Here is a 13,624-nt window from a genome sequence, read left to right as displayed (position 1 = left end):
TATGATGGAGAGGAGAAAGGTAGACATATTGTGTGTGCAAGAGACCAAGTGGAAGGGAAGTACGAGCAGGAGCATCGGCGGTGGGTACAAGTTGTTGTACCATGGTGAGGACAGGAAAAGAAATGGTGTTGGGATCATTTTAAAGAAAGAGTATGTTAAAAGTGTGTTGGAGGTTAAGCGAGTGTCTGACAGGGTGATGAGTGTGAAGTTGGAAATTGAAGGGGTGATGATGAATATCATCAGTGCATATGCCCCACAGGTAGGTTGTGAGATGGAGAAAGAAGATTTCTGGAGTGTGTTAGATGAGGTGGTGGAGAGTGTGCCCAAGCATGAAAGAGTGGTGATAGGAGCAGACTTCAATGAGCATGTTGGTGAAGGGAACAGAGGTGATGAGGAAGTAATGGGTAGATATGGTATCAAGGACAGGAATGGGGAAGGACAGATGGTAGTTGATTTTGCAAAAAGGATGGAAATGGCTGTGGTGAATACCTACTTTAATAAAAGGGAGGAGCACAGGGTAACATATAAGAGTGGAGGAAGGTGCACACAGGTGGACTACATTCTTTATAAGAGATGCAAGCTAAAAGAAATCACAGACTGTAAGGTGGTAGCAGGAGAGAGTGTCACTAGACAGCATAGGATGGTTGTTTGTAGGATGACTTTAGAGGTAAAGAAGAAGAAGAGAGTGAGAGCTCAACAAAGGATCAGATGGTGGAAGCTGAAGGAGGAAGACTGTTGTGTGAAATTTAGCGAGCAGGTGAGAGAAGCACTAGTTGGAGGGGAAGCAATTTTGGACAACTGGAAAAGTACTGCAGATGTGGTGTGGGAGACAGTTAGGGCAGTACTGGGTATGACATCTGGACAGTGGAAGGAAGACAAGGAGACTTGGTGGTGGAATGAAGAGGTCCAGGAAAGCATAAGGAGAAAGAGGTTGGCGAAAAAGTTTTGGGATAGTCAGAGAGATGAAGAAAGTAGACTCAAGTACAAGGAGATGTGGTATAAGGTGAGAAGAGAAGTGGCAAAAGCAAAGGAAAAGGCATATTGCGAGCTGTACAAGACGTTGAATAGTAAGGAAGGAGAAAAGGACTTGTACCGATTGGCCAGACAAAGGGACAGAGCTGGAAAGGATGTGCAACAGGTTAGGGTGGTAAAAGATGCACATGGTAATGTGCTGACAAGTGAGGAGTGTGTGCTGAGAAGGTGGAGGGAATATTTTGAAGAGTTGATGAATAAAGAAAATGAGCGAGAGAAAAGGCTGGATGATGTGGTGAGAGTAAATCAGGAAGTAAAAGAGATTAGCAAGGAAGAAGTGAGGGCTGCTATGAAGAGGATGAAGAGTGGAAAGGCAGTTGGTCCAGATGACATTCCAATGGAGGCATGGAAATGTCTAGGAGAGATGGCAGTAGAGTTTCTAACCAGATTGTTTAATAAAATCTTGGAAAGTGAGAGGATGCCTGAGGAGTGGAGACGAAGTGTGCTGGTTCCTATTTTCAAGAACAAGGGTAATGTGCAGAGCTGCAGTAACTACAGAGGCATAAAGCTGATCAGCCACAGCATGAAGTTATGGGAATGAGTAGTAGAAGCTAGGCTTAGAAAACAGGTGAAGATCTGTGAGCAGCAATATGGTTTCATGCCGAGAAAGAGCACTACAGATGCAATGTTTGCTCTGAGAATACTGTTGGAAAGTACAGAGAAGGACAGAAAGAGTTACATTGTGTGTTTGTGGACTTAGAAAAAGCTTATGATAGGGTGCCAAGAGAAGAGTTGTGGCATTGTATGAGGAAGTCTGGAGTGGCAGAGAAGTATGTTAGGGTAGTGCAGGACATGTACAAGAATAGTGTGACAGCGGTGAGATGCGCAGTCGGAATGACACTCATTCAAGGTGGAGGTGGGATTACACCAAGGATCAGCTCTGAGTCCTTTCTTGTTTGCAGTGGTGATGGACAGGTTGACAGATGAGATCAGACAGGAGTCCCCATGGACTATGATGTTTGCAGATGACATTGTGATCTGTAGTGAGAGTAGAGAACAAGTTGAGTCTAGTCTGGAGAAGTGGAGATATGCTTTGGAGAGAAGGGGAATGAAAGTCAGTAGAAGCAAGACTGAGTACATGTGTGTGAATGAGAGGGAGCCCAGTGGAATAGTGCAGTTACAAGGAGTAGAAGTGGTGAAAGTAGATGAGTTTAAATATTTGGGGTCAACTGTTCAAAGTAATGGAGAGTGTGGTAGAGAGGTGAAGAAGAGAGTGCAGGCAGGGTGGAGTGGGTGGAGAAAGGTGGCAGGAGTGATTTGTGACCGAAGAATATCAGCAAGAGTGAAGGGGAAAGTTTACAAAACAGTAGTGAGACCAGCTATGTTGTATGGTTTAGAGACAGTGGCTCAGGTGGGATGGTTTGGAGACAAAGTCAGAGAGGCGAGATTGAGATGGTTTGGACATGTGCAGAGGAGGGACCCAGGGTATATAGGGAGAAGGATGCTGAGGATGGAGCCACCAGGCAGGAGGAGAAGAGGGAGACCAAAGAGGAGGTTCATGGATGTGCTGAGAGAGGACATGCAGGTGGTTGGTGTGACAGAGGAAGATACAGAGGACAGGGTGAGATGGAAACGATTGATCTGCTGTGGTGACCCCTAACGGGAACAGCCGAAAGACAAAGAAGAAGAAGAAGTCCACTTTAGTTAATTCTTCATTAACTGTGTTTTGAAGAAACTGAAGATTTTTATGTGATTTAAAAAAAGATTTGTGTCATCTGCAAAAATAATTTTGTGTAATATATCTGACGAATTTATAAAATCGTTTATGTAAATAATAAAAGAAGTGGACCTAATATGGATCCCTGTGGAACACCACATTTTATTGTTTTATATTGCGATTTACTGGTATGTATCTGTACGTAATGCTCCCTTTCAGACAAGTAACTTCTGAACCAACTAAGTGCAATACCTCTGACACCATAATGCTCAAGTTTCCCCAATAAGATGTTAAAATCTATAGTGTCAAATGCTTTTGATAAATCAAGAAATATTCCCATTCCACATTCACCTCTATCTATAGCATCATCCAGAATAGCCATACATGTTTATCTCTTTTTCCTGAAGCCATATTGAGATGTAGTGAGTATGTGCAATTTGTCCAAATATTCACTTAATCTATTGTTAACAATTCTCTCAAATACTTTAGAGAGAGTAGGCAATACAGATCTTGGATGATAATTATGCATATTATTTTTGTCCCCAATTTTATATACTGGGATGACTTTTGCTATTTTGATTTTTTTTTTTAGGTACAACACCATGTATTAAGGACAAATTTATACAATAGACAAGTGGTTCAATAATTTCATGAGCCACATATTTTATAATTTTACTACAAATACCATCCATCCCTTCAGTGCACGAACGTTTCAGTCCCATTATGATTTTAAGGACTTCAGCTTCATCAGTTGGCTTCAGGAAAAATGATTTAGATACAAGTGATTGTTCTGTGGAGGACTGTATTTTGGATTAGAGCTGAGTATTAGTCATATGTTGATTTGGCTTGGCATGATCTTGTCACGTCTTGTTGCTTCAATCTTCTGGAGTCGTTCCACAAATTGAAAACAGTGCCTGAAGTCCTGCCTGAAGGTGACTCAGTCTTTCAGCCATTGCTTGGCTGATGGTCTGAGGGTTGTAACAGTGTGGGTGTTGTGTTGGTACAGGATGGACACTTGGACCAGGCTGATGGTGTGGATGCAGCTGGCGGACTCGTGTGGCCTCAGCACGCTCCATCAGGGTGTGCAGCAGATCTGGAGGTTGCTGCTGCTCTGTCTGCTCTGCCGGCTCTTCTTCAGACTGGGTAAGTAAGATCTCCTTTTCGAGTAGGCCTTAGATTAAAAAAAAAAAGAAAAAAATATCAATCATGATTCAAGAATGCGCCAACAAAAATCTTGGAGCATCGTGAGTTGAAGTGAAAGATCAGTGCTGCAGCATTTGAGAGTCAGTGATTGTCTTGGATCCAGGCTAAGATCCAGACTTTGAGTGACTTTCAGTGTGTCTGTATGCGGTGAAGGTATTGGGGAGGTGACATCAAGTTTGGAGCTTTGTCTTGTATCCTGGGTGGGGGTGGGGGGTGCCCTGCTGTAAATAGGTTTCTAGAGACCTCAGAATGAAATGACCCCAGGACCAGCAATCTTGGAACCACTACACAAAACATCTGAAAAATGGTGAAAAATCTTCAGTTTTTTTTAAATTTTTTTTATTTTATGTAATTTCTGACAATGAACGGCACGCACTGTTCAAGCTGTCTTAAAGTTCGCTGCAGAAAACACGCTGTGCTTTGTAGCAGTTCCAGAATGTAGTGGCTTTGAGATCATATCGGCACCGCTGTTACCCTGTAAATAAATGGTGTGAACTGTGAGGTGACCTCCTCAGTGACTGTTGTTACTCTAATAACGGTTGTTTGAGATGGTCAGTGCTCAGATTTCCATCCTTCACTGTTCACCTGGAAGTGTCCCGTAATTATTAATCTGCATGAATAAATTGACTGAATGTTAAACAGCTTTTGTCATTATGCCAGTAGTAGATGGGTGACTTTAATGTGCTCACAGGGTGTTCTGTGTAATCGTAAATGACCCAGGTTTTGGGCGGGGGGCTGGTGCTTGCTTGGTGCCCGCTAACTGTGAGCTGTTGTGTTCCTCAGCAGGTGTGTCAACAATGAAACACGTGATGTCGGCGTTGGCTGGGGTGTGTGGCCTCTTCCTCTTCTTTGAGCTGCACGCGCTCTGGGTGCTGGGACTCAGTGTGTTCTGTTACCTGGTCCTGCTGCTCGGCCGTCGCTCCAGAGGTCTTGGTGTCTCTGCCGTCATCCTCCTCTACCTGCTCATCGGGTGAGCTGAGCCGCCTGTTCTGTGTGGAGGTGCCTTCAGGGGACTGTGGGATAAAACCACATAAAAAGAGAGGGGGAAAAAAACTACCTTTTTCAGCACTTGAAGCTACCTTCAGCCTTTGATCACCATGGTAACAGATGTGCAGGAAAGTGTTTGTTGGAAATATTGGAGAACTCTTTGCCTGATGTTTTTTTTTTTTCTCTCCCCATCAGGGAGTTGCACCTGATTGACACAGTGACCTGGCACAAAATCAGAGGTGAGTGTCGTCAGGACGCCGCATATCATCTCTCAACACTTGCAGAAACCCTCTTAATAACCTCACTGTGGTCACAGGTTTGCTGATCTGGGTCTGTATTCATGAAAGCTTTGAGCTCGGAGTCTTAGCTTCAGAGTGTTTCAACTCAGAAGAAGAAGAGGAGCCTTTATTGCCATTGTACATACATACAACAAAATTTCTCCTCTGCATTTAACCATCCTAATTACAGTTAGACACAATCCAACCACTAGAGGCAGTGTTCAGCCACAGTCCGGCACCCGGGGACCAACTCCAGATGTGGAGATGCTGCCTTGGTCAGGGGCAGAGAAAGGAGCAAACCCTAAATAAGCATGTTTCTGATTGTGGGAGGAAACCCAGACACACAGGGGGAGAACATGCAAAGGCCGCACAGAAAGGCTGGGAATCGATCCCACGACCTTCTTACTGTGAGGCACTCGGTGAGGAAAAAACAAAGACCTTTATCTTGATGGGGAGGCAAGGCTGACCCCATTATTCAGTCTGACACAATCTTTAAAGTCTGTGATTGGTTGTCAAAAAAAAAAAAAAAATACACACACACACACTTTGTAATTACATATTTTTTTTTTTTGTCATGATGTTAATTTTGTACACGGGTGAGAAAAGACAGAATTCTGTGGTCCCTCCGTGGGTTCCATCAGTTCCCACCAGGGGGCGGGCTATATTCCTGAAAGTTGCTTAGTGATCCTGCAGGCTGTGAATGTCCTGTGGAGAGGAAATGAACTTCCACACAAAATTAGGTTCTGCAATTGCTGGAATTAGCCTGCGCATTGGTGATAATTATCACGTATGTGTGCGTGAGAACTACAAAACAACTGGACACGTCCTTCAGACTTTGTGGGAGTTGTTTTTGCGATCCCTCTGCTCATCCAAGCTTTTGACGGACTCGAGTAGCAGAGCTGCGTTTTCCCAGTTGTGCAGATATCTTAACGTCGTGATAACTTTACTCCTGGCGTTGCATCAGAGATGTAAGCACATCTCTATTGAGATCCCTGCACCATGTCATCTGTGATATTCTATGATCTTGCTGCCTCCATCATCTGGAGCTTCCTCTGTCAGCTGTTCTCTCCTTCACAAACTCCTCAGCCTCTTAAAACTGCTCCGAACAGCATGTCCCTTTCGAAGGTCTTTTAAGGACGTACTCTTCGAGTTTCTAGGGGAACAACCACATTCCTAACAATGTTCTTGGAATTTTGTCTTGGGGATTAACTATGAATACCGGCCCTGCTGCTCTCTGGATGGGGTTTCTTCAGAGATGGAGGAATGTGTTTCGGTGGTGGTGCACATCTGAAGGTGGATGTAGGCTCCTTTGTCTTCACAGTCCATCTTCTGTCTTCCTTAGGCTCTCAGATGGTGGTGGCCATGAAGGTCATCTCTCTTGCCTTTGACCTGGACCGAGGATCTTTGGACAGTCTGCCGTCCCCAGCGGAGTTTTTGGGCTATGTTCTCTTTGTGGGTACTGTTGTCTTTGGTCCCTGGATCCATTTTTCTGCTTATAAAAGTGCTGTTGAAGGCAGGAAGCTGGTGAGTCGCCTGTTTTGCGTTTTCTCTTCATAAAGGCTGGACTTTATGTCTGATGTCATAAAATGCTTCTTACCCAGACATGGTCCTGGCTGCAGAGCTGCTCTGTCAGTCTCCTGAAAAGCCAGCTGTGCCTGCTGGTGTCGACCTGCGTGGCCCCTTACCTGTTCCCTTTGTTCATCCCCATCCATGGAACCGCAGCCACGCAGAAGTAAGACACACAGTCCAGCAGTCAGGAGTCTGTAGATTACGCTGCCTTAAATTGGTATTAATGGAGTCAGTGTTTCTGCTAACATTCTGAACTGCTTCGTGGAGCCCCCCCCCCCCCCCCCCCCCCCACACACACACACCCACACACCTACCTCCTGGCTCCAGACTCGCATTCAGTTTTTCAGTGACGTCCTGGACTCGGTCATTTCATATGTATTTTTATGTGGTGAAAGAGTTTAAACAGTTATGTTCATGTCTCTGGGTCCTCGGGCTTTGAGATCCAGAGACTGCTGGGAAGAAATTATGGACTCATGAGGTCAAAGGTCAAAGTCTTTGGGGTCCTGGTGCTTCCTGTCTAATTGTCTGGTTGTCAGACTTGGACTCTAATCAGTGACCTAAGGTGAGGACTGGATGTTTTTGGTACTGGGTCTATGTGGAGGATCCTTGGGTCCCACTGGAATGGCTTTGTGTCAAACGAGCGGAATGTTCTGGTGACATTTTTGACACCGTTCTGGTCAGTCCATTCTTGGCTAACACCTGCTGGCTTTTACTGCTAAATCACATTCTGTAGCACCAACGCACTGAGACCGACGACATTCTGTGTCCTGGGATTTTGGACTGACAGGCGCCATATTGTTTGCAGTGTCAGAGTGACATGCTGTAAATCACTCACATCTCAACTCAGCAGGTTGTTGGTTTCATGACTTTACTCTCCAAAACCTTTCAAAGTGACGGGAAGTTGTGCATGTGGACACAAAAATTGATCTGAAAACTGATATAAAATGACTGACCTTTGAACACAATGAGGCACTCATAAATAAGTTGAAACACAGAGTTCCCTTGAGGGGATTTAATTTATTTTAGTTATGGAAGATGTTGTGTTTGAGTCCCACAACCCACAGTGAGACCATAGAGGACCGATTGCCGTGATGTTGTGGGGTTTTTTTTTTTCCTTGCCAGATGTTAATAACACCGACATTTGTGACAAGAGTTTGTTTTTCGCCATTTATGGCTTTCCATGACTGTTTCTGACAACTCCAAAAATGTAAGGTCAGCATAAGGTTTTGTCTGGTAGAAAGGTCAGAAGATATGTCTCTTGACTTTATGGTGTTCTCGCAGATGTTCAGGTGGAGGAATGAAGCTGTGGTTTTTATGTGGCACAGGTGGCTGGATGCCTATGAAAATGCCGTGTCCTTCCACTTCAGTAACTACTTTGTGGGCCTCCTCAGTCAAGGCAGCAGCATGCTAGCAGGTGCAGGCTTCACCGAAGACAAGGAAAACATCAGGTGGTAAGTCAAGCCTCTCTGTGCAGCAGCTTCCATCCATACCCAGGGATCCCAGACGTCCGCTATTTAGCGGAATTCCTCTATTTTTTTAGCCAAGATGATAAAACATTTGTTTTGATGGGTGAAAAGCTGATCAGAATGCGTATTGCTCGTTTCAACAAGCTTTCGTATGTTTTGGTTGATGTCGGTTGCTTCCGTTGACATTCGGGATCGCTCGGGAGTAAAATACCGCGAGACTGTGCACGATAAAATGAGAAAACAAATGCTAGCTCCCTCGCCGCGTTTTTCGCTAGAAAACATGCTAAATGTCGCATTTTTAGGTATTATATTTTTAATAGGTTAAAATACAGTTTGGGTTTTGTATATATCGCGTAGTGCTTTTGTTTTGATATAACGTGTTGCTTGCTCGGGCGAGCACGCGAGTGTTCACATTGTAAGATGTCATGGAAGAGAGATATCCTCCATAAGAGAGACAGCGGGACGTTGACAGCTTTGGATGCGGGGCTAAAGAATTTGTGGAATTGGTCGTGGTTGCAAAAACAAGTTGACGAATGCTCGCTTTTAGATTTCATTTTAAAACACAAAGATCCGGGGAAAACCCTTTGTAGTCTGTGCGATGGAAAGGTGATAAACTATGGTGGCAAAGGTTGGCTGTCACTGAAACAACATTGTGAGGGAAGCAAGCACGCTGAGAAGAAGAGATTGAGAAAAGGTTGGCTGTCACTGAAACAACATTGTGAGGGAAGCAAGCACGCTGAGAAGAAGAGATTGAGAAAACAGAATTACAAACTACCTGGTGAGTCATTTTTATAAGTTACAATTCTTAGTAAGGAATGATAGAGCATATACGAGGTCTATTAGAAAAGTATCCGACCTTATTATTTTTTTTCAATCAATCAATCAATTTTTTTCAATCAATTTTTTTTTTATATAGCGCCAAATCACAACAAACAGTTGCCCCAAGGCGCTTTATATTGTAAGGCAAGGCCATACAATAATTATTGTATGGCCTAGCCTCCGCTCCTCTTTCCATGATAGAAACTCCTGTAACAGTGGAATGTGCCATTCATTTCCAAACTGGACGCTGTGTTTTATCCGGGATGTCATCTGGCTAGCACAGGAATTGTGAAAAGATGTGGACATCAGCACTTTTTCGGCACATTGAGACAGACGTGCGGAGGAATTCTGCGCGTCGCGGCGGTGCCGCATGGCGCAAAGCAGCGCCGTGATAAAGCCTCACAGGACATGTTCTGGCATGTCCAGACACATCCACAATTTCTCGGATAATCACTTGATGGAAAAACCACCGACAGCTGTCTGAATGCCATCTCAAAGCCGTCCTGTGAGACCAAAACGGAGGTGGTTTTGTCTCGCTCCAGTAGCGAATCCATCGTGACGGGCGAAGCCTCCGCTCGGCTTTCCATGACAAAATCTCTTGTTAAAAGTGAAATCTGCCGGAAAATGGTTGATGTCCAGCTCTTGTGATAACCAGAGAAATTGCACACGATGGTCACGGATCCAGACAGCCATCCGTTTAGAAATGAAATGGTCGCTCAGCCTGTCGATGGCGGCTTCGGAGCGCGGCGCACCACCAGTCGCTCTAGGCCGTCCTTAAAGCGACAGTAACACTCCGTAATCTCTTTGAAGCCAATAAAAGTTTCACCAAAAACCATCTGAATTTCTCGAATGGTGTCCACTTTGATGTCCCTCACAGTTTCTGAAAAAATTTTGATCAAGCAAAGCGGCAGTCTCTGAGCCATTCTTAAACAATGAAAAAAACGACGAGAGGGGTGGACCACTCCTCACTCAAAGCCTGCTCACAGGCGAATGACGCAACCGACAGGCGTGAAAAAACTCACGCATGCGCACGAAGGTTCATGCTTGGCTGACGCAATCACACGTGATTCAAATCCATATGGTTTTTGAAAAAAATAATAAGGTTGGATACTTTTATAATAGACCTCGTATACTACCGTTGGCCAGTGCTCTTGAAACAAAAGCTCATGCAAACAGGGTGGCCAAGAAACTTTCCAAAAAGGCACTGCTTAAACACCAAAAGAAAGAGAAAGCCAAGTCAGAGAAGCCAAGGAAAAGATCATCAGATTCCACTGCAGTACAATCTATCAAAAAAAAAAGATTTAAATCTAAATGTCAAGTTTTTACTATACATCATGTACATTTGTATATAGCTATCATATATTCATGACTTATAATGATATAGTGAAGAGATTTTCAAGGGAATCAAAACATTGAACTAATGAAATAATGAATGTTGAACATTTTGGCATTGTATATATTCACTGATATGGTGAAGTGAATGGCTCAACAAAAACAGTGAACATTTGAAATGAACTATGGATGCTGTTGTACATTCTTGGAATGACTAATATTGATATGGTATTATTTTCTCAATAAAACACTGAGCTATTGATGCAGTGTTACAGTTGCATGAAAAAGTGTAGCTCACAGTTTATGGCATCTAATAGATAGAAACCACTGGTAAGTTTTCTTGCATTTTTACAAAATTGATATCAAGGAAATGTCTTCAAAAGCACCTTGAAATGGAAAAATCGCTTCAGCTTCATGGTGTGTTGCCCCTGAACCCCCAACAGGGGTCTGCCACTGTACCCCTGCGGCCCCCTTGAGCCCCAGCTAATATTTTCCTTTTCCTCATTTTTTTTTTTTACCTGTCTGGGATCCCTGCATACCATTTATTAAAAAAAAAAAAAAAATCCATAATCCTGTGCCATGTCCTTGAGTCCCGCAAAAGATGCCTATAAATAAAATGCATTATTATCTATAAATTAAAAGCCAAGTGGCCTCTGTGTGTGCGTCTGAATGTCTTTGATCACAAACAAACTGGGGAGAGCTGACATTTGCTGTTTGATATGTATTTTAGGTCTACGATGAACACCGCCAAATCAGAATGTTGATAGGACTAATATTTTTGGAGAAACTACAGATGTTAACTAACAACACTGAACAGTTGTAAATACGTTAAAAATATATGTATGACACAAGAAAGTGAAAACACTTACGACGTCCGCCAAGGACATAATAAAATCACCACAACAAACATACCCCTGACGAATGCTGAGAACGCTGACGCTGGCTCACAAATCTGGCAACTTGCTTCCGACAGACTGTCTGCTGTTGTGATGCTATGATGCTCTTCTACAGTGAATAGTCTCTGGTTGCCTCCCCTCCCGGGGTAATGGTGAGACGTTCAGCAGCCTGACATCATTAAATAGGTGGCTGGCACAGTTTTGTAGAGAACAAGGCTTTATTTTTATTGATAACTAGCCTTCGTTCCGGGGCCGCCGTGGCTTGCTGATGCCGGATGGCCTTCACCCTACTGGGGAGTCAAAGCAACTTGCTTCTTTCGGATTGTTTGCTGTTGTGATGCTCAACCGATCTTTGCACGGTTGTATACTTTTCTTTTATTTCTGTTTAACACTTTTTTTTGTTTTGAAGTGTATCTACCCTGAACTTTATTTAACTACAGTCCTATTGTGAATCGCTAGCAGGTATCTTTTGCTAGCGGTTAGCTTTCGCTAGTGGTTAGCTTTTGCTAGTGCTTAGCTTACGTTAGCTAGGTCGATGTCCCCCCCTCCCCCGCCGCCATTACTTTATTACTGTTTTTACCAGTCTAATGCTTCTGTTAGTCTTTCAGTGTAACTGCTGTGAATTTTAGGCCATTATTTTACTGCTGTGTAAATCTTAGGAGTGACTAGCATTTTTGCTAGCGGTTAGCTTGCCTTAGCTAAGTAGTCGTCCTCCCCCCCCCGCCATTTTCTTTAATACTTCTGTTAGTTTTTCAGTATAACAGATGTGAATTTTAGTTCATTACATTACTCTTGTGTTAATCTTTGGAGTGGTTTACACTTAGGAGTTTTTTTTGTTTGTTTGTTTTTACTACTGTTCCTATCAGTCTGATTCTTTTGTTACTTTTTCAGTGTAACTTTTAGGTCATTAATCTACTCCTGTGTGAACCTTAGGAGTGGTTAGCATATTCACTAGTGGTTAGCTTGCTCTTTCTTGGCTATACTCTTGAATTTTCCGGTGCACAAAGTACACTACTTTACACTTTATGTAAATCCTGCGTGATGATCCTGGAAGCTAGGTAGTCTGGGCGATCGGTGCGGAAATCGCTCGGATGGTGATAAAAGCACCAAACTTTGTACATTTGTTCATTTCAGGATACTAAACCATATCAGGGGTGGAGCCATTAAAAAGTTATTTTCTTAGCAACGGTTGCTAGGCAATCAATTTTGCACAGTAACCAGCAGATAAGAATGATACTGACATAATATATCTTATGAAAAATATTTTTATTGATAAAATATATTGCCCTTTGCTGTTTAGTACATTAAGCATTAGAGATATAATCAAATTCCATAGCTATATTTAGTATTTAGTGAAAAATAACCACCGAAGTGACTTCTGAACTAATCGCTCAAACCATTTATTTGTTTTTTTTCAGGTCCTGCATGCATTGTAGTATAGATACTGGTGGTGGTGTAGTAACTATCAACAGTGGAAAATGCAGTAACTAAATCTGGTCAAGAAATTGACTGGACAAAATGTATTCTTTGTAAATTAGATACCAAAGAGCCACTGATCAATCCAACACCAGCTGGATACAAAACATTGGCCGAGAACTTAATACAGTTTCATGACCTTGATTCCTTGCCCATGAAAATAGACATCTCTTGCTTAGACCATGGAAATGGCATTGAAGTCACCTTTCTGAAACAGAATGCAAAATGGCACAAGTCCTGCAATCAAAAGTTTAACACAACTAAACTTAACTGTGCCAAAGAAAGAGAGAAAGTGTGTTGCCAGCGAGGAAGGGACTACCAAATGCATTTTCACCCGCAGGTGTGCCAGCAGTGCAGATGGAGATGCAACGATGTCTCAAAACATTGAAAGCCGCATATGTTTCCTGTGTTCAAAACCTGAAACGAATGAAAACCTACATGAAGCATGCACATTTGAGTTAGATGCCCGTGTGCGCAGATTAGCACATGAACTTCAAGATGAAAAGCTGATCGCTTTTTTGAGCACGGGAGATTTGATAGCTTTAGAAGCTAAATATCATGCTAGATGCCTTGCAGAATTGTACAGTAAGGCCTGCAAAATTACCACACAAGACAAAGATCACTCCAATAGTTGTAATGAACAAACATGTAAAGGAATAGCTGTAGCAGAACTAATATCCTAAATCCAAGAATGCAGAGTTGTTGTAAAGGTGTTCAGGCTAGCAGATCATACGCAACTGTACAAGGAAAGGCTTACCCAGTTAGGAACTGAAATCGCCAAAATAAACAGTATGCACCTAAAAGATTGAATACTTATGCATATACCTCATATGAGAGCTTACAGCGAAGGGTGTGATAGCTTTCTTGCTTCATCTGATGATGTAGCATCAGCCTTGAGGCAGGGATATG

General features: G+C 43.0%; 1 protein-coding gene across 2 annotated transcripts in view; it reads left to right on the top strand.

The window, feature by feature from the left end:
- The first annotated feature begins 3,538 nt into the window (after positions 1-3,538).
- LOC117512879 (protein-serine O-palmitoleoyltransferase porcupine-like) overlaps positions 3,539-13,624 on the top strand; it is a 77,193-nt gene continuing 67,107 nt past the window's right edge. The window contains exons 1-6 of one of the 2 annotated variants that reach the window (XM_034173116.1): positions 3,539-3,832; positions 4,679-4,862; positions 5,075-5,118; positions 6,500-6,681; positions 6,759-6,889; positions 8,052-8,177. In XM_034173116.1, the coding sequence (XP_034029007.1) occupies positions 3,697-3,832; positions 4,679-4,862; positions 5,075-5,118; positions 6,500-6,681; positions 6,759-6,889; positions 8,052-8,177 (803 nt within the window). In that variant the 5' untranslated portion in view covers positions 3,539-3,696. Of the gene's footprint in view, positions 3,833-4,675; positions 4,863-5,074; positions 5,119-6,499; positions 6,682-6,758; positions 6,890-8,051; positions 8,178-13,624 lie in introns of both variants that reach the window. The other variant, XM_034173117.1, reaches the window with a different exon arrangement.

Source organism: Thalassophryne amazonica, chromosome 6 (assembly GCF_902500255.1).
Source record: "Thalassophryne amazonica chromosome 6, fThaAma1.1, whole genome shotgun sequence".
Taxonomy (NCBI): Eukaryota; Metazoa; Chordata; class Actinopteri; order Batrachoidiformes; family Batrachoididae; genus Thalassophryne; species Thalassophryne amazonica.
This window is presented reverse-complemented; position numbering and strand designations above follow the sequence as displayed.